This window comes from Anticarsia gemmatalis, chromosome 13 (assembly GCF_050436995.1).
Source record: "Anticarsia gemmatalis isolate Benzon Research Colony breed Stoneville strain chromosome 13, ilAntGemm2 primary, whole genome shotgun sequence".
NCBI lineage: Eukaryota > Metazoa > Arthropoda > Insecta > Lepidoptera > Erebidae > Anticarsia > Anticarsia gemmatalis.
The window spans coordinates 8,109,325-8,132,474 of NC_134757.1; the positions used below are offsets into that span (position 1 = coordinate 8,109,325).

General features: G+C 33.4%; 1 protein-coding gene across 3 annotated transcripts; it reads left to right on the forward strand.

Annotated features, from left to right (window-relative positions):
* Positions 1-770: 770 nt before the first annotated feature.
* LOC142977585 (inositol polyphosphate 5-phosphatase K-like) lies at positions 771-22,930 on the forward strand. 3 transcript variants are annotated; one of them, XM_076121557.1, is made up of 10 exons: positions 771-1,068; positions 1,239-1,358; positions 2,411-2,636; positions 8,716-8,891; positions 10,985-11,230; positions 13,423-13,582; positions 15,425-15,622; positions 16,181-16,324; positions 16,938-17,133; positions 17,560-22,930. In XM_076121557.1, exons 1-10 carry the CDS (start codon positions 1,055-1,057, stop codon positions 17,754-17,756), a joined length of 1,677 nt encoding a protein of 558 aa, XP_075977672.1. In that variant the 5' UTR covers positions 771-1,054; the 3' UTR covers positions 17,757-22,930. The 3 variants fall into 3 exon arrangements, with proteins under 3 accessions (XP_075977672.1, XP_075977674.1, XP_075977675.1); XM_076121559.1 differs by having other exon boundaries at positions 13,423-13,576; XM_076121560.1 differs by lacking the exon at positions 15,425-15,622 and having other exon boundaries at positions 13,423-13,576.
* The last annotated feature ends 220 nt before the right edge of the window (positions 22,931-23,150 follow it).

The window sequence follows — 23,150 nt, forward strand, 5'->3', positions numbered from 1 at the left end:
AGGTACCTACTATACTTGAGTTATCAAAAACGTTTACTGTGTTAGTAGAGTAAAAGATATGCATAATTTACGTAATCTTAAATATTAAAAGTGGGGATGCTCTAACAGACATGAGATTTAATGGCCATTAGTAAATGTCTTCCAAGGTAAAATGTACCAAGTAATAGAAATAAAGTCGTGGGATATCTATACACAAAAGTATGGCCATTTCGTGTTACATTTTTTTTTGTGATAGGTAACTAACACGTTTCAACACTGGCTACCCCAGACCAAAGTCCACAGGACCTGACTCAATAATAGAAATTTTATAACAACAATAAACAGATTAAGATTCGGCCATTCAAGAACTCCCACTCACTTGCACAAACTGAAAATAAAGCCCGACGACAGCTGCGAATACTGTGGAAAACCAGCAGCAGACATTATGCACTTCGTTTTTGAATGTCATCAATTCGCAATAGACAGGCTATTATTAATAGATAATCTACAGATTCTGGATCTCAAATTTCCGAGAGACTTAAAAGAACTATTGAAGAACCCAAGATTTTATCAACCACTATTTAATTTCATTACCAATACCGTAACTTCGATATAACCACAGAATATAATTTACATTATACTTCAGGCTCAAAAGTGCTAGATCACAGAGTCGTAAAACGGAATAACAAAAAAAGAAAAAAGTCCACAGGACCTAATGACAACAGCTTGACGTTGACACTTCACTTGACAATGGTTGTCAGACTTGTCAGTCATTTAATTACGTTCTGTGGGGGGAGTGAGATGTTTTTGTGATTGTGGATTTAAAATATTAATTAATTATCGTCGTATTATATGCTTTTATTATCAGCTTGTGATACTGTGTTAGACATATAATCATAGTGAAGTGTATAGTTTAATCAAAATGGTAGAATAAATTCATATTGTGTCGTTTTTAATATTTCCCATGTAATTAATAAAATTACATTAGTACGTTATCTTATCTATATCTGAAGTATTCTTTTATCTGCCGTGTTAGTGTATTGATTCCCACGAAGGTCTCACACGGAGCAGAAAAATGGATACTTTAAGGTAAGGAGATATATCTTGTAAGAAAGTTATACCTGTATTTACGTGTGTACTGTGTATCCAAGTACTTAGAGTATGTGCGTCAAAAGGAGTCAAGGTTATATTTACACGATTGTAATATTCGATATTATTCGTGATACGAAATACCATTAATAAGTTATGGAAATTTTCAGGTTTTATTTCGTCACTTGGAATGTGGCTACCAAGTCTCCAGGCCAAGATCTGAACTCCTTGCTGGACTTTCCATCACAATTCAACAAAAATAAGCCATTACCAGATTTCTATGTTATTGGGTAAGTGGTACATGAGTTCATAAAAGTACTTGCATAATGAAAACTATAGTCTACTTTTTTCTGGGTCAATGTGATAATGTTGGCAATACAATTTGTTGACGGCCTGGATTAATATTTAAATAATTTACCTGTTAAAAACTAAATATTGTTAAAATGATGTTTTTTTTTAATTAAAAGTATATGTTGTACACAATTTTATGATCAGATTAGTAAATCTAAAAGGATAATGTTATAATGTTGTGTTACTGTTATCATTGCATTTTCCTCATAATTAAATCAATGCTTCATTATATTAGGTAGAACAGAGAATGTAACAACATTCAGTTTATACCTAAAATAATTCAATATTTCATACCCATATGAGGTTGTAGGTACATCCTTTCATAATATTGAAGGTTAAACAAAAACAGGTATAATAATAAAATATAATGTAACCTATTAATTATAAAGCATCATTTCTAAGTTACTAACTGGTAAAATAAATATACTACCTAAATGATATGTAGAATTTTATTTTTGTTGTATATTAAGTATCTATACCTAGGCACTGAGTTTCATGTAATTTTATCTAGTTGATGATTCTTTCTTGACCTATTACTTACATTACTGTTCTGCTTGCGAGGGTCTCCTGCCGAATGAGGGTTGGGTTAGGTCTTGAATCCACTATGTTAGCCATGTGCAGGTTGAATAATTACAGATTATAAAACATTTCCTGATTATTATCTAGTCATGGATGTTAATTTTATGTCACTATTTATAGGCATGCTACTCCTCTAGTAAACAATTCAGATTTAATATTTTTACCTACATAGTTATCTATTTATCATTATTGTCAATAAGTTATTTTCCTCCTAACTGTTCATATTCCATCCACAACATCAGTAGTTTGTAAAATAACTTGAATATATTTTTTTTAAATGTTATTCCTACCTGTACTTTATAAAGAAAAACAGTGCAATTTTCAATTTTTATGTTCATGTTCAAAGTTTTACGAACATATTTCCACAGAACTCCTATAATTTTTTTTCATATCATTTAACAACTCCTTACAGGCTACAAGAAGTAAAGTCCCAACCGCAAAACATGTTGATGGACTCATTGTTCACTGATGCATGGACATCAACATTCAACAAAATCCTTTGCCGACAAGGCTTCATCATTGCCAAGAGCACGAGACTGCAGGGCATTTTGTTACTAGTGTATACTCAAATGAAACATGTCACACATCTGAGAGATATTGAGGCACAGTACACCAAGACTGGGCTGGGAGGAATGTGGGTAAGTTCATAATCATTTATTTTAATACTTGCTGACCAGCACAACTTTGCTTCACAAACGAGAGAATAGATCATAATTTTCCACATTTTTATATAACAATTTTTTACTGGTACTCTGCTGCTGTTGGTTGTACCGTGATGTTATATATAGCCTATAGCCTTCCCCAATAAATAGGCTATCCAACAGTAAAATACTTTTTTTATTTGTACCAGTAGTTCCTGTGATTAGCACTTTCAAACAAACAAACTCTACAGTTTTATAATGTTAGTATACATTTAAACTTAATTTCGTATATTTCAGAGATGTATTTCTCTTTTGCTTATGCCTTTGGGTACATTTGTGATATTATGTACATATTTATACTTTAGACATATAAAAAGTTTAACGAAACAAAACATATTATATTTGTAGTAATTACAAAGAATGTGCTGATTATGCTCTTAATGCAAGTGCTGCGCTGATTTAAATTAAATTTGATAATAAAATATCAGTTTCGATATGGCAATGAATATGCTATGTAAAAAAGACTGCTTGGGTGCAGAAATCCATTAAAAATAAATTGTTAAGGCGTAAATTTTAAATGAAATAACTAATTGATGACAAAAAGTAAGATTATCTTCAATACTTTTTTGACATATTTATTTAAGTAGCTTTGTCATGTCAATGAGGATGCTGTCCACTATTTTTAATACTCCACATAGCAAACTTCGTCAAAGATTCTTACGAAACTTATTGTTTGAACTTGACATTGACCTCCATTTAATGGCTTAGTATCCTTGAAATATTTATGCTCAAGTCCAAACAAGGAATACTTGACACACTTCACTTTCTATGAAGTCATGACTGGAAATTATTACATGAAAAGTCAACTAATCTCCCAGTAATTTTATTGGAACAGAAAACGTCCCTGTCCCATTCGTGACAAATGCAAAGAATTAGTTCAAAGTTAAATTACTAATAAAAGTGACACAACTTTTTAGTACAGAAAGTAATTAGGTTATCCTTAATTAGTCAGTGGATACAGTTGTCCTATTAAATTCTACCTTTATTCTCCGGCGTAATATGATATGACAAATACTTTTTTCTTAGAGGTTTGTGATAACGTATAAATTCAATGTTCATTAGCATTGATGCATCTGGGTTATCTTATGGGTCATAATAATAATGTCCTTAATATGACGCAAGAAATAAAAAAGTAAACAAACCTTGAGAGGTAAATAATAAAACAACTTATGTTGACTATTGTTGACACACCTTTTTATTTATTTAAATAATATTTTCCTACCTGTAGTAAACTAAGGTCTTTTAGTGTTTTATACCTATGTTGTTGATAGGTCCAAACTCATCTTTTGTTGTTTAGAAAACTTACATCTAACAATATACGGTACGTGAAAAAATACATATTACTTATTATAAATATGCAAGCCATTTACAAGTTTCCACTGAGAGAATTCATAAATAAATAAATAAACATAAAGCAGATAAAATATCGTTAAAAAGAACTTTTTACGTACTAATTGGTTAGCGAATAATTGTTTGTCATAATGAAACGGAACCGCGCATTGTATTTCACAATTTGAAAGTAACAAAGAGCACAACACATTATATAATTTTTAACGTACCATGAACGAACTGCCGCTTTCAATAACTTTGAATGAGACTCTTTAAATAAACGTTTATGAATAGTATTTAGTAAATAATTTGAATAATGCTAAAACCAGTTTCTGAAGAGTATGCTAGAGATTTATGATAGTTTTTTATAGTTTTTATTCAACATAGACACGTTCTTTTTTCCACATGTTAGGTACTTACCTACATAAATGTTTTGGTACTCAAAGAAAACCATGAAATATTTAATGATGTATGTGACAAACATTAGATATATTTAGTCATTTATCGTCTGCTCTAGCGTTTTTATTTCTATTCACGTAACACAGCATTATTATCGCGTCGTATGCCGTTTTTATTAAGACTTCGGACTGGTTTATATGTTAATAAGAACAATGCCGTCATAATGTCAGATGAGATATCAACGAAGGATAATAAATACATATATTAAACTAGCTGAACCGCGCAACTTCGTTTGCGTCACATAACAGAGAATGGATCATATTTTTCCCCGTTTTTGTAACATTTTTTACTGGTGCTCTGCTCCTGTTGGTCGTAGCGTTATGTTATATAGCTTCTAGCCTTCCTCAATAAATACGCCATCCTACAGTACCTAAAATAATTTTTCAATTCGTACCAGTAGTTTCTGAGATTAGCGCGTTCAAACAAACAAACAAATAAACTCTTCAGCTTTATAATATTAGTATAGATATAGATCATAGATGTATTAACTTCACGTGAACTAAGCAGGAAACTATTGTAATACGGTCGACCTGGTTAATGTCACGGCAATAATCTAGCAATTCTACAATAAATTTTCGTATTTTTTCATCCGTAAAATATTCACGTTTTGATAACACTTATCGCTCAATACTTTTTCCGTTATTTAGATTTGTATCTGATATTGCAACACACTTACTTCATATTTTAAATTTACTTGCAAGAGTAAAGACTATTCTTCAACCGGCTTTAGCTGTTTTACCTTCTTTAATTGTTGTTTAGATGCATCTAGATTATATCTAAGAAATGCAAAAGGCAATACACGAAATAAAAAAGTAGTTATATCCTTACGTTTTTATTCAACAACACTGCACTAACTTAAGGAACCTTTGCAACGCCTTGTACCTTCTAGTATGAATGCGTAAAATCTAGGAAACCATCAAACTTTATTTAAAAATCCTATGCAATTAATTAAATTCTCCGTTTTGAAAATTGGACATGCTTTCTTCGTTTCGAATGCAATTTTTATCAGTGTTCGCGTGCCGTTCTTTAATTATTTTATTTTGCGTGTTGCAAATACATTAGTATTTAAGTAAAACTATTTTCGTGCATTTAGTATAGTTTACTCCAAATTTGTTATCACTAAATGGTAGTCATAGCAAGTTATAGGTAATATCTGTATTATCAAACATCGCAAACAATGTAAAGGTATCTGATAAAAAACGTGACGTCATTGCATTACCTTACTTTTATAAAAAAAATGCGTTGACATCTTGTAGTACTAACTCTGTGTATTGTGCAGGAATCTACTTAATTGCGGAAAAGATTGTAAATTTTCCTCTTACTATTGACTACATTGTTGCATTAGTTATATTAATAGTACCTTAGTGTTCGTACTTAATGTCCTGTTTTGTACAATCTTTGAGCTAGAATTAATGTATGCCATAAGCACGTATTACTCGCATTAAGGTATTAAGCCCAATTCCCCATAATTTACTAGCTTTATTTCAGAAAAAATATTGCTCAGATAACACATAGACTATCTGTCAAAACAGCCTTTTTTAACTTGTGTGATGTAAACTGGCTGCAGAACAATCGGCCCTTGGTAATTATTAAATGATAAAAAAAAAATTTGTTTATTTTCTTTGACTATTCAACTTTTATACCTCAACCACTGTCTGTCAAAATTATTCGTCGAATAGAGTTATTCGATTATCGATTGAAAATCGACGCAAAAATGGTTCGTTTGAAATAAACCTTTTGTCGTTCACACTTTTTCTCAAGTAAATAATACCTTCGTAATGTATGTATGTCTGATTATGTTTACTGATAACGGTGGCGGTCAACCCCGTAGGCGGTTAAACTGATTGCGGTTTCCGTGGCCTTGTAACCATTGTCCTCGCGGTAATACGTGGGAATATACAGTACATCTGTAGGTATATGTAATACAAGGGAACATGGAACATTTGACACTATTTGCATTTTGTTAATGTTATTTACAAATCGTCGGAGCGTTATACCGACTTTTTACTTAACAATTCGTTTTTTTTTATTTTGCCTCTTGGTCTCAATTGTTGTAACTTTTGAGATTGGATTCGAAAAGACAATTCCATCTCTCGGGTTGTAAACAGATTCTTAAACTTTTACAAACATAGTGGCAACAGAAATGAAATACAAAAAATAGGGACAACTTTTTTTCTAAGACAACTCTCGCATTTAGAATTGCTCTTGCGTCGCGGGGACTTTTACAAACATACAAAAACGAACACAAAGTACAACCAGACTTGAAACAATTACTTATAAATCGCAATAATTATTGTTCCGAGTGGGAATCGAACTCACGACTTCACGACGCAATGGTAGCGGCGTGGAGACCTAAACCACTGCGCCACGGAGGCAGTCAAATTATTTATATCGCACAAATAATTCAGGTGTGGTGACTATAATATTGTGCAGCAATCATCAGTAACAAGTTGCCCATAGATGAATGCTCAAATGGTTAACAGGTGATTGCAATGCACCTGTTTCGTATAATATAAATCTGTTTGTCGTTACACATTAGATGCATGTGTAGCCAAGGGTAACTGGATGATTAAGTTTCTCGTAGGCAAGAATCCTTTCACTATGAGCACAAAACTAGGGCACGATTACCGTTTGATTTGAAAATCTTACAGGAAAATATCAGTTTACATTAGACATAGATATTACGCGGTTCATGTCTGACACAATCAATTCGAAACTTTATTGTATTCCGGTAAATAATCTTAGCAAAAGATATATTTCTGCTAAGTGCAATGTTTACTAGGAGTGATATTCTCAAGCCTAGCCATTGTTGTGGCTGTAATGAAATGCGTGTACGTGCAGAATCTGCAGCGAACTGATTTCATATTGATTGCACTAAAAATGCTTTGCGATAAAGTGCCTTTTCATAATATTTAACATTAAAAAATTAGCCATAACGAAAAATCTAAATCGCGTCATTTAAATTTTTACGCTTCTTAGTAACGTTAGCTTGTTCTTTATTCTTTGATAAGGGCTACAGTTATGGTGAAATCCAATATAAACGTTTCGGTAATATTATCAGTAATCCACAGTATTGCTTATGCTAACCGATGATATCATGCACTATCTAACTTCTCAGCACGTTGATAACGGGACATTATCCCTAAGATTACGACTACGCACTTACGCAGGCCTATTTCGGTACAATATTGCGATTTAACTGATACGGAAAATGTTTGAACTGGCTGTAAACAAATATTTATTCGACTTAAGGCGAGGTCTGTTATAGGAAATTTTTGTACAGGCGAAAGACTTTACGAGAGTTTCTGATACAAATAGACTGTCCCAGTGTAACAGGATTGCTAACAACCACTTTGTCTTCTGGGTTGTCTAATTTTGACATATTTTTACTGGTCATTCGCTAGTATCAACACCAAGTCCTAGTATAAAAAAGTTCAATGTTTTTCGATGTTATTAAGGTAACGAATCTACTTCAAATACCTTTTGATATCATCATTAATGTGAGTTATAAATTAGGTTTCAATGTAACCACAACTGCGTTGCGTGCATAATGCATTTCGATTGATTTCCACTAATAATAAACTATTGTGTAATATTCACATAATTGTTATTGATTTGGTTTCTCTTTGTACTCTTCAATGTAGTTTCAATAAAGACTACGTACTGTGGAGTACCTACTCTTAGGATGCGTTTTCACTGAAACGATGCTAAGTACAGCGGAGAAGATCTAACCATATATCGATCAATCACACTGTTTCACTATAATGCGAAGTGAAGATTTCAAGCATTTTGATTAGTCGATTTGAGGTCCGTTTCATTCCACTCTGCAGAGCTTCGCTTCTGTACAAACGTACCCTTAGGTCTATATTTTGGTATATAAAAAGTAACAAGTTTACCGTTACAAAAATAGAACCTGTCAGTTCTGACCTAAAAAGTTTTTTGTTTGACCCACGGAATGGTATTATGGGTCGGGATAAAATCTATAAAACGCGTGAGTCAGGGTAGCCCCCGGTTGTTATATTTACTGTTTCGAACAGAAACATCTTAGAAACACACATGGCTCGATATATGTATGAAACATTAAGAATGTCCTGTGCGTCATTTGAATTATTCCTAAAATTTTGTCACACTATTCCCGTAGTACAAGAATTGTAATTCGTAATTGAGATCCAGAAATAGCCAGCAAATATAATTGTGACTAAACTTACTACGGGTAATATTGTTCCAGGGTAACAAGGGCGCAGTGAGCATACGTTTCAACATCTACGGTTGTTCTGTGTGCCTAGTGAACTGTCACTTGACCGCGCACGAACATCTGTTGGCAGACCGCATCAACGACTACAATACCATCATCAAACAGCACCAGTACCATGTCAGCGAGACCACTAATATATTGTATCATGAGTAAGTTGTGTCATCCTTTAAAATATACTTAAAAAAAAGAGTTTTAAATCCTCTGGCTTTGCGTCCAATGATTGTGTATCTACGTGCAAGGTAAGGAAAATAGTGTTAAAAGACTTCAAGCAGCCTAAAGCATTTTAACGACTTTCATTCATCTTAATCGGGAACCGGGACCGATACTTTTTTGACTTTTGAAGCACGAAGATGCTTAACTTAAATTCCTAAAAGTTAACTTTAACTCACTGATCTTTTACCGTTTCATATTCCGCGCTTTAATAAGTTATTGTCCCTATTTCATTATTCAGTCTTGCATAGATCGGTTTGCGAATCATAACATACGATACCTTATCGTTATGCCAAGTCTATATCAGCGTTATTACTCATAATATGTTAAACAAAAAACCGGAGGATATCTAAATATGTTTTCTATGAATTGGAGAAAGATTCGATAACGGAGGTAATAGACTAATAGTCTTTCTAAGAAATCGTTGATCTTTGAAATTAAAGGTGTCTCCAAAAACTTTTTCGAACAGTATTCTTTATCGTCACTGCTTAGTAATAGTTATTCTTTCTCGAAACTTCTTTTTAGTAACACTATACCGTTTGTGTGTTTATTCGTAGTTCGTACCTAGTTCGTGGAATCGATAATGTGCGCCGTAGAACCTTTACCTTTCTAGATATTGATTTTGAGACAAAAATACTTTTGTTTAACACGCTTGATTGACCTTGGACTACCACAGCCTTCGCCTTCAATAATAATTTATGGCTTGTAGAAAATATTAACCGCAATTTCACCTATTCTAACTGTAATTATTAGGGGCAAGAAATTCTGACAAATAATTTGAGGTATTGTAGCTCAGTTCATAATTACGTACCTTTACTTGAAGATCAATTATATTTTTAATTTTATGACGTAGATAGGCTGGTAGAATGTTGTATTTGTATAAATAACTTTTTGTCTCGGGAAGCATGTAAAATATTCAGCTCTATTTGGTAGGTGTCTAATTTTAGTAAACCCAAGAATAGACTTTCGTGCGGCTTCAACTTGAAACATGTAAATAAAAAAAGCAAAGAGTAAATATATATGATCTGTGTTTATTAAAGTAAGCATATTTATTATTAATTGGCATAAAGTCTGTTCAGAGTCCGATTACAATTAAAAAACTCTATGTTGGACTTTGCAAGAAATCCATAACGTTGGCGATTAAATAATCATTGTAATACGTGCATAACTGACATAAGAGTGTGATTTTATCCAAATCATTCTCTTCGGTCATTTAAAGATAAATAAAAACGTGCCAATATAATAAAATGTATTACGAAAATTCATTTACTCGCGTAACAACTAAACTCAATTGGACATTTTTTTAATACTTAGTAACTTTCGGTACAAAGTTTTTATTATATCGATAGAATTAAAATTCCCATGGGAATCAACGGAATAAAATTAGACCATACATAGACGAAGTCGGAACAGTCCACTAGTAGCCAATATAGGTTTTCAGATTTATAATACTAGGAAGAAAAGGCTTTCAAATCTATTTAAAATATCGCTAAAACTCAACCAAATACTTATGTTGAGTTTTGAGTCATTCATATTCAATCTATCGTTTATTTTATCACGTTGACAACGAACCTAATCGTAAACCTATCTATATCTTCTTCAAACAACAAAAGAAACAATCGTATTTACACAATATTTATGTCATCCCGTGATTCAGGCTTTTGTTAAAAGCCGAAAAGTTTTATTTACAGCTGCATTGTTTTACTTCACAAATTATATTATTCTTTATCATTTGGTTTCGTTTCTAAAGTAAATATGACGAATCTTTTCTTGGATATAGATATTGTATACCTTACTCAGATGTACTTAAGATGTACCTATGTTGCCTCAAAGTCAAATTACTTAGCGGTATTACGATGAAGTATGAATTTTCCCTCGTAATTTATTTTACCGAACTCCATACATTACCATATTAAACTATTAATAAGTACTTACTGATATTGAAAGGGCTTCTTTACAAAAAAAAATACTTATCTTCGTCTCTTTCAAATAAAAATTGAATAAAATAATAATAAAACGTTTTTTTTTCTAGCTACGTTATATGGATCGGCGACCTAAATTTCCGTACGGACCATCCCACCGGCAGCAGTCCGACATCAGAAGAGATAGTTGCGGCTCTACAGAAGATAGAAAAGGACAAATATACTAACCTACTGAAACACGACCAGCTGATCGCAGTAAGAGAGACTGGGGAGGCATTCTCAGAGTTCACGGAACATGAGATTCGGTTCCCGCCTACTTACAAGTTCTCTATCGGCGGTGATGAGTACGATATTAAGTAAGTATTCGTACGTACCCGTATACGTAAGAAACGTACTTACAGTTTCGGTAGACGTTACTTTGATATACATTAGTGGTAAATTAGTATCTAGTTATCAAAGCACCTGATTCCGCTGAAAAGCTACGCATTGCTCTATCTGACTTGCTTTACGTCTAGAGTTAAAGTGTCAGCTAGAGAAAGTCGTTTACGAAAATCTTGCACAACTTTTTCTTAAACTGATTCATAGACATCCCGTTCTATGTACAGATAGAAACATGTGTTTTATTATTATATATTAGCAACGTAAAATTAATAAAGGATTTGATTGCCTTATCAATGAATTTGGTACACCAGAAAACAGTCAAATTCAAAGTGATATAACATTGGATTGCATACAAATGCATTTATTAGCCAGGCAGAACATGTGTGATACAAACATAACAATCGTTCAAAACATACTGTAATTCAGTGTTTAATTGGTATGTCCAACATTATAATTAGAAATTATTTCATAATACATACAAATTACAATATAATAAGTAATCTCAGATAGCCTTGACTTCTGCTGTACAAGCAAGAAGATTGATGCGAAACGTTCAGAGAAGTGTAAATTTATAACAAACTTTAATTATAACATTTACATTATTAATTATTTAATTACAGTTATTCTGACTGCTTCGTTTAATGAGTAATTTATCATTTTATATTTAGTGGACATGAAATTGAACGCTTAATAGCCGTTGTTGTGCAAAAAAGATCTTTGTAATATTTTAGGTACGAAACACATTTCGATCATATCAATGATGTTATATAGCGTATTTCTCGTAACCGGCGGTCCTGTATTTCAAGGTGTATGGATGAGAATGAAGCAATCGAATTTTGTAAGGATCATACCAAGTGGCGTTCTTTAGAAAAATGCGTGATTTCATGCTAATATATATTAAGAAATGTGTGCTGCCAGGTTGCTAGAATGTTTAAAATTAGATAGCTATAAGTGGTCCATTGTTTTGTGTTTATGTGGAATTAAAAGAGTGGGTTAGAGCGATCAAGATGTTTGGATGAAGGAAAGTGATTGGAAAATTCAAATTATTGAGAAAAAGAAAGACAATAAAATAAGGCACCTTGAAAAGAACATAGGCGTAAGTGACTTGATGTATGTTAATCTGAATTTGAAAAAATAATTGAAGCCTGGGTCTTAGTCCATATTATTTACTATTATTTACCTATATACAAAATATCACGTCCGTTCCGAAAGGGGTTGTCAGAGACCAAAGAATATAATAGTTGATTCACATTTATTTGTGAAATAAAGATTCTGTATCTTTACTACTACGGGTCGTATTATTAGAGCGTGTAGAATGAATCTTGACTGCACAGCAATCAGAGTAATTGCATAAACGATTACTTAATGCAACTGTTTACGTCATCATCATTAGATACACAGTAGATAAAACTAGTAAATTCTGGTTCATAGTAGCTACGGCTTTGCTTGGAATTGATTAAAAAGTATTTAAATTTTTAATCAATAATGTGACCCGGGCAGTGGTTTATTTCACCTCTGCCAACACCTTAGTGTATAACAGACGTGATATTATGTACGTTTCTTATGTAAAATAAAATTACATTTAAAACATGTCAAGTATATTTGTAGTTCTTTTGGTCCAAGATATACCTATATCACAATGTAAGTGTCGACGTAATGCAGTTATTTTTTAAATTAAACGCTAATGTTATTGTAGTGTTGTTCCGAAATACGTCATCTCGTTGTCCTTCAAAAGGCCGAGTGTATTGTACTTATTTACTATTTGCTGAAAGTATGAATGTTGAGTTGTATGAACGATAAAAGATTTGAACAATGAATTAATATATTATGGAATGAATCTGTGAGGATACCAGCGGTCGAAAAAGATAGCTTAATATCTAAAGAAATCACGACGTCAATTTTGTCCCGAAATATTTTACCATGAAATAACAGTCTAATGACTACTCAATCTGATCGTTACTCGTCTAAACAAACATTACTAGGTACTGCTATTACAGTAGTGACAATTTATAATAGTTACTAAGTACTCAACAACATTTATTTTAAAAAGAATAACAAGAATTATCAACTCAACTATAGTACTTATGTATCCTATCCTTGACTTCAGGTCATTGAGTATGAACATTATTGACGTAACATTAATTCATACCCACGTTTTGTTTGCCAGGAGAAAACCATCATGGACGGACAGAATTCTATACAAAGTGAGCGCAAATAACTACGAGAACGTCACTCTAAGGGCCGAGGTGGTGTCGTATAACCACATACCGCATTACACCGTGAGCGACCACAAGCCTGTTGTCGCACAACTTAATATAAAGGTACCAGTACGTGTATATTTGCATTATTATTATATAGGTACTAGATTGGATGGAACATTTTTGGTCATAATAATAATTTTGTATTAGTAATGTCATATCGACGATGAAGAGTCAATATAAGGTTTATTTTCTATGAGCTTACAAGATAAACAGATTTTGCAATATTATACTTATTGTTGTCACGACATTATTACTGATGGCGATAGATAATCTTAATTGAATATTTCAGAAATTCATGTTTGTATATTATTATTTATTGACTCTTCGTAAGCGATATGTATGCAGATCCGCTAAACTAAACGAAAAATCTATTGTGGCCAATTATACTCTCCTGCTTTTATATAAAGGTATACGCTATATTAAGTAGTTATATATAGATAAAAGTAGCTTGTATTTGCGATAGCAAAAAATCTAACAATAACCGCAGTAGAAACTAACATTAATTCTAGGTTTGTATGTCACTTCACTACGTAGTATCAAATTACGCGGTAATAGCGAGTTAGTTTGCTCATTAGTAACTACTGAACTGTTTTCGACCTGTCCTTATAATTCTTATAATCACTCGACTAATGGACGTCACTATTGGCTGTATGAATTTACGCCTTTGCGTATGACGTTTTATAACTGGCTGCGCTACGCAAACGAGGGTAATCAAAATACAGTTGCCGCCAAATAACTTGAACAATTTCGCTATATCATAAGGAACAATTTCTAGGTCCGCTTTGAAAGAATAACAGAGCGCGACGGCTAGGGCTATAGCGCTTCAATCGCTTGTTTGGTAGAACAGTCAACCGAGAGTCCTCTGCACTGGGTCTTCGTTTAGTTTGCTTTCTAAAATAACTTCTTGTGTTCAAGTTGTTTGGCGTCACCTATACTTGATTGTATGCTTATGAATGAAATGAAAGATTGAAATAGAAATAGAATTATGTATTGAATGTAACAGTGCATATTTTTTTAACGCCGGTCGTACTTAATTGCCTTTGTTTAAAACTCAACGTTTGAATGGTATAAACGTATTTGTAAACATAAACAAAGGCTAATATATATTATGTTTTGTTAACAACATATTAATATAGCATGAGCGACCGAACATTACTCATTTTTTATTCAGTTTATATGCAGTTGTAAAAGCCATCCCATATTTCAATAGCCCAGAACAAATATTTATTTATTAAAGTTACGTGGGTAGGGCAGGTCGGAAAGTATTCACAATTAATTATCACTCCATAGAAGCATGTTATATTATAATAGATCGTAGTTTGTTATTCGGACTTGTAATAATAAATGAATGTAGTAGCCATTTAACGGTTTAGTGTTAATTATATTGTGTTCTGGTGAACTAAAACAGGTGCAATACACAGGTTCATTCAACAGATCCTACTTTCGTAGAAGAAAGGCGTAAGTGCCCGTGCGTGGGTTACACGTTACGCTTTTCTTCTACTGGAGGTTTGGTGTGTACTAAAAGACGCATCTATGAAGATTCGGAGAAATATACAGTTAGAACTACTATACGAGAATTGCTTATTAAAAAATTTACTCAGTAAATTTGGAAAACATGATCGTTATAAATCTGCATCTTCATAATTGCGTTTTTGCTTCATAATAATTTTGAGTAATATAATTTGCTAGAAAAATAATCCTTTAAATTATTTAGGTAGCTAATGCCAATGAAAATAGTCGTAACTTCACTAATCATATGTTTACGCTACACAATTTTGACTTATAATTATTACAAACACAGAAAACCTAATTTAATAGATCCGACTTTTTCCATTGGGACCAAAGTGTACTTACATAGATATAAGCTATAGCTAGAACTAACATCATAATTGCACGCTTGCATGCTAGATACGCAACGGCTTCACTCGCTCCGTAGTCGCTGACGCTCCAATTGACGTGCGCTCTTCAATAAGAATGCGCTCAGCTCTTATACGTCCCGAGCCCGAAGGTGCGGCCATGATGAGCGCACAAATGTCAACTGTAAATAGCCTTCAATCAATTGCTCCCGAGATTGTTACTTGCGACCTTCAGAAAGAACCATCTGTCGTAAGTATTGTGTGTTTGCTTTGCGTATACGTCCTTGTGGTTCTAGGTGAGGCGATAGGTTGTTGTTTTGTGTTGTATGAAATCGTATGTATAATGTGCTAGTAGATACTTGCATGTCTTCTGGTTTTTTATGTTACGACGTGAGATAGATGTATAAGAGCATTTTTCGATATTGTATGACACCATAAGCTTGTGTTTAATGAAATGGTATGAATATTTAATTAAGCGCATCTGTAAAGCCCCCATTTATATAACGGTAAGGGCTCCATGCACATATCATTGCTAGCAAATAATTTCCTTTGAATGGCCTATTTGAGAAATACTAACAAAACAAACTAACCGCCTTAAAAACAACTTCCAATTTACACATGGGTTTTTGGGAAATTAATTAAAAAACACCTGAACTACTTGAATAATAATGTGCCTAATATATTATCTCTGGACTCTACCGACCCTTAATAGAAGAAGGCGTGATTTTATACGTATATGTGTATATTATTTTTAACATTAAAATATAATTATGTAGTAATGTAACTAATTGCATTATATTTCTGCCAGGCGTTTTCCAACTACACGGAGAAGACGGTGGAGTTCGCGCCGATCAGTCGCATCTGGTACATCGGTGATGCTGACTTCAGGACGCAGTGCACGTTGACACCCGACGTGGAAGTCAACCCTAGCGACTGGATAGGCATCTATGATGTAAGCACTCTAGTCTGAATTACCAGAGATATTTAATGCTTATGAGGTAAATAAAATAAAGAATAGATCTTGAAACGTAGCACAGCAAGTGGCGGGTTTGATTCCCATCAGTAACAAACATTTGTGTGATGAGCACTAGTATTTGTTCTCAGCCTGGTTGTCAATTTTTTTCTATAAGTATGTATTTAGAAGTATATAAGTATGTTCATCAGACGTCTGGTTACCACAGTACAAGCTCTGCTTTGTCTGAAATAAGATAACCGTGTGTGTGTCTAAGGATGAAAAAAAAAAAATAGAAAATATATGTTTGTTTGTTTGTCGTGTACAACTTTGACACTAGGTTGTCCTAACCTAGTGTCAAAGTTGTTCAAGCCGCCCGAAAGGCCTTTGACATGGCTTAACGGCTGTTATCATAGTAGACAACAACCGGGACCGACTTTTTACGTGCCCTCCGAAACACGGAGGCGCCCAGCTCAAATACCACTATGCGGTCACCCATCTATGGTATGACCGCGCCAAGTGTTGCTTAACCAGATCGTTTACCGACCGGTGAGCGCAACTGGCTATGGGCGCCTCACTCAATGAAAACCTTTAATTTTTTCTTCTCCAACAGGCTAATTTCCACAACCTAGATGACTACATAGCGTACGAGTACTTGGCTAAAGTAAGCCTGCCACAGTCGCCGACTATGAACGGACAGCCGCGAACGATTACCCTCAGCTTCCCTGTAGGCAGCGGGGTCAGAACGCCAGGCTTCTACCGCTTCATATACTTCAGCCAACCTAATAATGACGTCAGAAGCGTTCTCGGTGAGTATTTTATACTAGTTATTTATACAAAAGAGAGTGGTATTATTTCCTTTGTAAGTGAGGTCAGTACCTAGAAGAACACCACTTTTAAAATAGAGAATTACAATTTTAAATATGTAGTCTATAACTTAGTAATACACGTATGTGTAAGATCCGCGGGTGACAAAGCTATACAACCTTTGAATAATAGTCGTTCGCTGACTTATGAAGCGGGCTGTCACCTGTTTGGTTCATGCCTGGGCTCTGTTCTAAGTTTTTTATTACAATTATCACCTGTTGCCTTGGTGAACGTCGCAAATAAACCTGACATACACGAGAGATCTTTAACCAGCTAGAGAAAGAAAAATTTCCTGCACTATCACATACATTTAGTTAGTCTCACCACACATGTTCCCAGAAAAATAACAAAATACCTTTATTCCACAGGTATTTCTGATCCATTCGAGGTAAGCAGCAAGGAGGACAGGTTAGTGGCAATAGATCCTTGCGAGCAAGCTTCGACTAGCACCTCTCCCGGCCGGTCGAAACCTTCAACAGCTACCACGGACATATTCACAGACTTCACCGGCCTAGATGTCGCTAAGCTCTCGCGACACTTCTCAAACGATCTCAGTATTGACTGACTAAAGACCTACTTGCCAGGCTCGCCGGCAAACCTTAGAAAGAACAATGGTGTCTAATTGTTTAAAGGGACTAGTAATTTCTTGTTGTATTAGTTTAGTATTGTTGAAATTGTTTAGGGGTTTACATTGTGATGTAAGTGAAGGTACTTTGAGATTTTGAACTCTATCTCTTACACATTGATGTGCAAATCAGATCAAAGAACGGTTTTTAGTTTATCGAAACGCGGGCACTCCGTTGAGAGGTTAAGTTCAAAATGCTTTGCACAATTTATTTGTGAAATGTAGTTTGGCGCTTTAAAACCCATGTATCAATACATATTTCCACTTTAGTTAGTACCTCAGAGATTTTAATACGTTTCATTTGCTTGGGACACCGATCTGAGCGCCTTCTTAACAAACATCTTTTGAATTAATACAACGGTATATTGTAGATCTCGATCCGCGTCTCATATAATCGAAAAACAATTAGTTACTAGTCTGTTTGAATGTTATTATTCCCTTAGTTTTAAGCATAATGTACAGTCACGCAAAGAACGGTTTACTTTAGTTAATTTTAGAGTATATATGACAATTAACCTTATTAAATAATAATGGTGGTTCGAAGTAAACTCTTTGTTTCGTGACTGTAGTCGTCACAAGTATTGTTATGAAATTATAGGCCTATATGCATGTTTGAAGACTTCATCGAAAGATAAGGACAGTTTTTTTATCATCAGATTATTTTTTTATTAAGTCGATTTGGTTGTCTGATTTTTGCTTTTGAATTATAGAACCCGTTTGTAATACTGATTGACGATTTTTCTATCGTCTCTCTGACATCAAATGTATTGAAGGAATATTCGTGGAAAATCATCAATTATTATTTTGAGATTAAAATGAAATGTATTTAAGACCAAACCTTCTGGCAATTGAAAAATCGGCATCTAGTTTTACAATTGGCATTTTTTCAGTTACTTAAAGCGATGTCAGATAACCTTTTATTGAAAAGATTATATTTTTATTAAAGGTATTACTGGTCAAAATATTTTATCAGTTCCAAACAGACATTATATATTTTATTTACTTAAAATTTTAATTAAAAATTTTGCAATGGCTGTCTAGTCGATGTGTAAAGAATGTAAAGATTGAGCATTGAGGCCTGTGCTCTCTATATTTAAAAAAAATATACGTTATACGTTCACGAGTATTGCCATTATTGTTGTTCAAAATATTAAATAAATTATTGCATTTTAATGTAGTTGGGAACACGGCTTTTTTATCTTAAGAGGTCGATTTATACATTACAATTTGATGTAGGATGTATTAAGGTTTAAAGGTGGGCCAATATGCCTTAGAAATAATGTATTAGTGGTTTGGTGTTTCGAAGTTAATATTGTATTACTGGGTATTTCAGTGTTGCATGAAGCTGCGTTGTCATAATATCGTATTGAAAAGGGGGTGTGTTTAAAGTTTTTAAACTCTCGCGACTCGTACCTTATTTGTTTAATTTTCAATCGCGTCTAAGGCCCGTTGCGTTATAAAATTAAGTGGATGTTTTTTTTAAATTCGTTTGAAGAAAATAATAAAATTCTATTCGTTCCATCTCATTTCAGATTTATTTGTGTGAAAACTACGTGATGCGATCACTGGTTTATTGATTTTTTTATATTGTGTTATTTCTGTTTAAAAGATAAAGCTTGTTTCTTTTCAGCTAATTAAGCTATCTTCAATATTTAAAGTTATTTTCGTCCCCATTGCTCAAGTTTTTCCAACCTGTACATTATCTGAGACGTAGCTCATGTGACAACTATTTGTCGGTTTAAGTGCCCAAATAGACTAGTGTTGTAACGTTCGCAATAGTGGTGTGTAAATCGACTTTACGCGACCAATATCATAATTAACGTATCAGGAATTGATGTATAATCTATGTAAATAATATGTTGAGTGATTATATTAGTACAATTTGTAATGTTTATATCAATGTATAGTTCAGTGGTTTATAACATAATAATATACCATAATAATATATTGGGATAGATATTTCTATAATCGCAGTTAGGCAGTATTATTTAACAATAGTGTATTGTATAAATAGTAAAATAAATGTTACCCATTACTGTTCCACTGCTGAACGCGGGTTCCATCCCGGAATAAGAGAGAAGTTAGGTCTTGGGTCTAATACGCTAGCCAAGTATGTACGGGTTGGGATCTTCGCATTATTTTAAGTAAAATAATACTATCTCCATGACCGTATTTAAATAACATTCCTAAAAAGTTTTAGTATAAAGTTTACGTTTTTTTTTTGCTTGCCAGTCACAATTATTTTTGGTGGACAGTATAACCTACTTATTAGCTTGTTTATGGTCTGAAAATCATAGACAAGCGAATTAAAATTAAAAAACATTGGTTGAATATTTTAGTGAGTATTTTTTCAAGAAATTAATAAAAGAAAATCAGTGTTTTAGTTCCCGAGATGTATAATCATATTTTATTACGAAAATAGAAAAATAGAACATTACTATTGGTCAATGTGCTTTTTAATCCATAGAGCTCAATATAAGCTCAGTCTATAATGACAATAAAATTGTTAGGTAAGTGTTGTGATTTACATATTGCCAATTTTTTGTTCGGTACATGCTAAGTAGAGCCCCGTCCCTATATTTTATATTTTTTTTAGCTCGCTCAAATTACAGATTTGATTAGTAAAATTCTTATTTAATAAATTAACTATATAAAGGTGCATAATTATAATATGTACAATGAAATAATAATATATTATAATATCTATACTTGTATAAAAGGCAAAGAATTACTACTTTTTGTAAGAGTTATTTTAATTGGAAATCGCACGTCACTTATTTATGAATATAATATATTATACTTCGAGAGTTCTTGTTTACAAAAATATAAACATTCACAAAAGTATGGATATTTTCACATAAAAGGAAATTAATATGATTCATTGTAGTAGAATTCTTCACGGCACGTTTCTATACAAAATAAGAAAAAAGTGACGTGCAGTTCTAATATAGACGAACTCTGCACACCCTAACTAGACCGTTCTAAATATACTTTGTCCCTTTCACTTGATCCTTGTAAGACAGAGACGTAGTGAGACTCAAATTAGTTGATAGTAAATGTTATTAATCGGAACCATTATATTTGTAGTCTAAACCAATTAACAAGAGCTTTTTTTGTGAGAAAACCACCGATTTTCTATTTCGATTTTGTACCCAACTTTGTATCCTTATTGAAGTACTAACCCGAGTTTGTATACTATCTTAAGAATAACTAAGTATATTTTAAGTAAAAAAAAATAGTTAAAATCGGTACTCTTAGATACACAAGTGTTTATGAATAACGCGAAATATTTCTAAATCGCATTTTTGTTGCTGACTGTATTTAGGGTTGCCAGTTTACTTACCTTTATATTTTCGTTTAACATTTTTTTATTACAAAATTGCACCATATATCGATTTATGTCTTTCAAATCATTCTTGTTATAATGATTTAGGGAGCAAAATTTATCAATATATAGTTTTAAAGATAAATACATTTTGAGCCTCACTCGTAAGCTGCGCATCAACTGCGGTGGAATCCTAGCGTATAAAGCACAGACCGTAAGGATTTGTTGCTTTGTATTAAATTCTATGGTACTGCGTCAGAAGGATCGATATTTCGATGCCATAGAAATGAATACATCGTTATCTTAATTCTGCTCTGTGATTCTGAGCAGTGGACGCGCAGTCTTAACGCAATTATATTATTATGTGGCAAATTATGGCATATCTAAAATAATATCATAATGTTTAAAAGCCAAGCTTAGAGTTGAGTATTCAAACCTAGCAATAACTGCCGTTCGAACTTTAACACTACCTATTTTATTAGCATTTTGGTGGTTTAGCACATTTGTACCCAGTTTTAACACTAATGGATAAGTATCTGTTACCTTATAATTTTTTTTTTAACTTATGGATAGTGGTCAACGTAGTGATAAAGTTGGTTAAGCCTGAAAGTCCTTTGACATGATTTAACATGTTACATAGCAATCGGGACTGACTTTTTACGTACGTTAGTACGGAGACGCCCAGCTTAAATACCACTAAGCGGTCACCTATCTATGGAATGACCGCGCCAAGTGTTGCTTAACCAATAGATCGTTTACCGACCGGTGTGCGCTACGGGCGCCTCAGATGGAATTTCTACAGTTGTTTTCTGACATTTATTGTCACTATCTATCGGATAAGTTAGCTGACACTTATCCATGAGCTGTGAAACTGGCCTTTAGTATAATTTTATCACTTTGATTTTGGGTAATACAGAGATTATATTTTTTCGTTATTAAGGATACCTCTTCTTACTTGCCATTTACTAATGTACTTATTACGTTTTAAGTCTAAATCTGGTATACTATTCTGTTTAAGCCAAATACGTAATGCTATGCTTGTATTGTAAACTTTAAGTGAAGTAAACGCCTGCGTCATAAGCCTAGCTTAAGGAATTGGTTATATTCGTATTTTTTATTTATTTTAAGATTCTAAGATACATACGTTGCGATAAATGCCTTTTTACTTTAGCGTTTGCAAACAGATATCAACAAATTCGTGTGAATTTGTAGGTATAATAATTTAAAATATTAGCGGAAGTTTTGCTTTTATGTATATAAACCCCCTTTCTGTAATGTTTAAATCAACTATAAACATGTCTGGCAATTTGAACGTTTTTTAATTTAATTGACTTGTGAGTTTCGAGCTACGTTTGATGAAAACAGACCGCAACGCGTCGTCTCGGGAGCCCTCAAGTTTCGTAGAGTGTGGCGTTAACACGCTACATTAAATAGCTACTATTTATCGCAGCGTGTGTGCAACCTCCAAATAACTTTGTTGTGGTACAATTGGGCACCAAGGTGTGGGTATTATCCTGAATATTGTTCGTAACTGTGATCGTACCTACTGTACATACTACGCAGTACACAGCATTGAAGTTCCATTGTTCCGTTATGATAGCCTAACGTTGATGAAATCCTATTTCATGTAATTGTTTTGTTATTAATTTGTTACCTAATTTTCCGAATAAATGTATCGTGATTAATCGTTGCATTTCAAATGCTATTAAGATTGTAGTACAAAATGATTAATTTGTAGTTGTCACAACAGTTGTGTTAAATTATGGGAATAGAATTTATTTAGTTGGAATATTTTGTTTTATTTACTCGCTCATGAGGTAATTGCGTGTCGTAATCGCTGTCAGGGCGCGACACGATACGTGTAATGTTTGCCCTTATCAAATTAATCATATCGCGATAAAAGAGTGCGCGATATGTAGTGGAGTAAGCGGAGGCGCGGCGTTGATGTCGAATGCGTGCAACTCGTCGCCTCGTAGTACTTGGCTCGTAGCGTTATCGGGAAAGCGCGG

Excerpts from the sequence above, each read along its gene's own strand:
- LOC142977585 (XM_076121557.1), top strand. Across the intron at positions 2,637-8,715 it reads CTGGGCTGGGAGGAATGTGG|GGTAACAAGGGCGCAGTGAG; the intron begins GTAAGTTCATAA and ends ATATTGTTCCAG. Across the intron at positions 11,231-13,422 it reads GGTGATGAGTACGATATTAA|GAGAAAACCATCATGGACGG; the intron begins GTAAGTATTCGT and ends TTTGTTTGCCAG.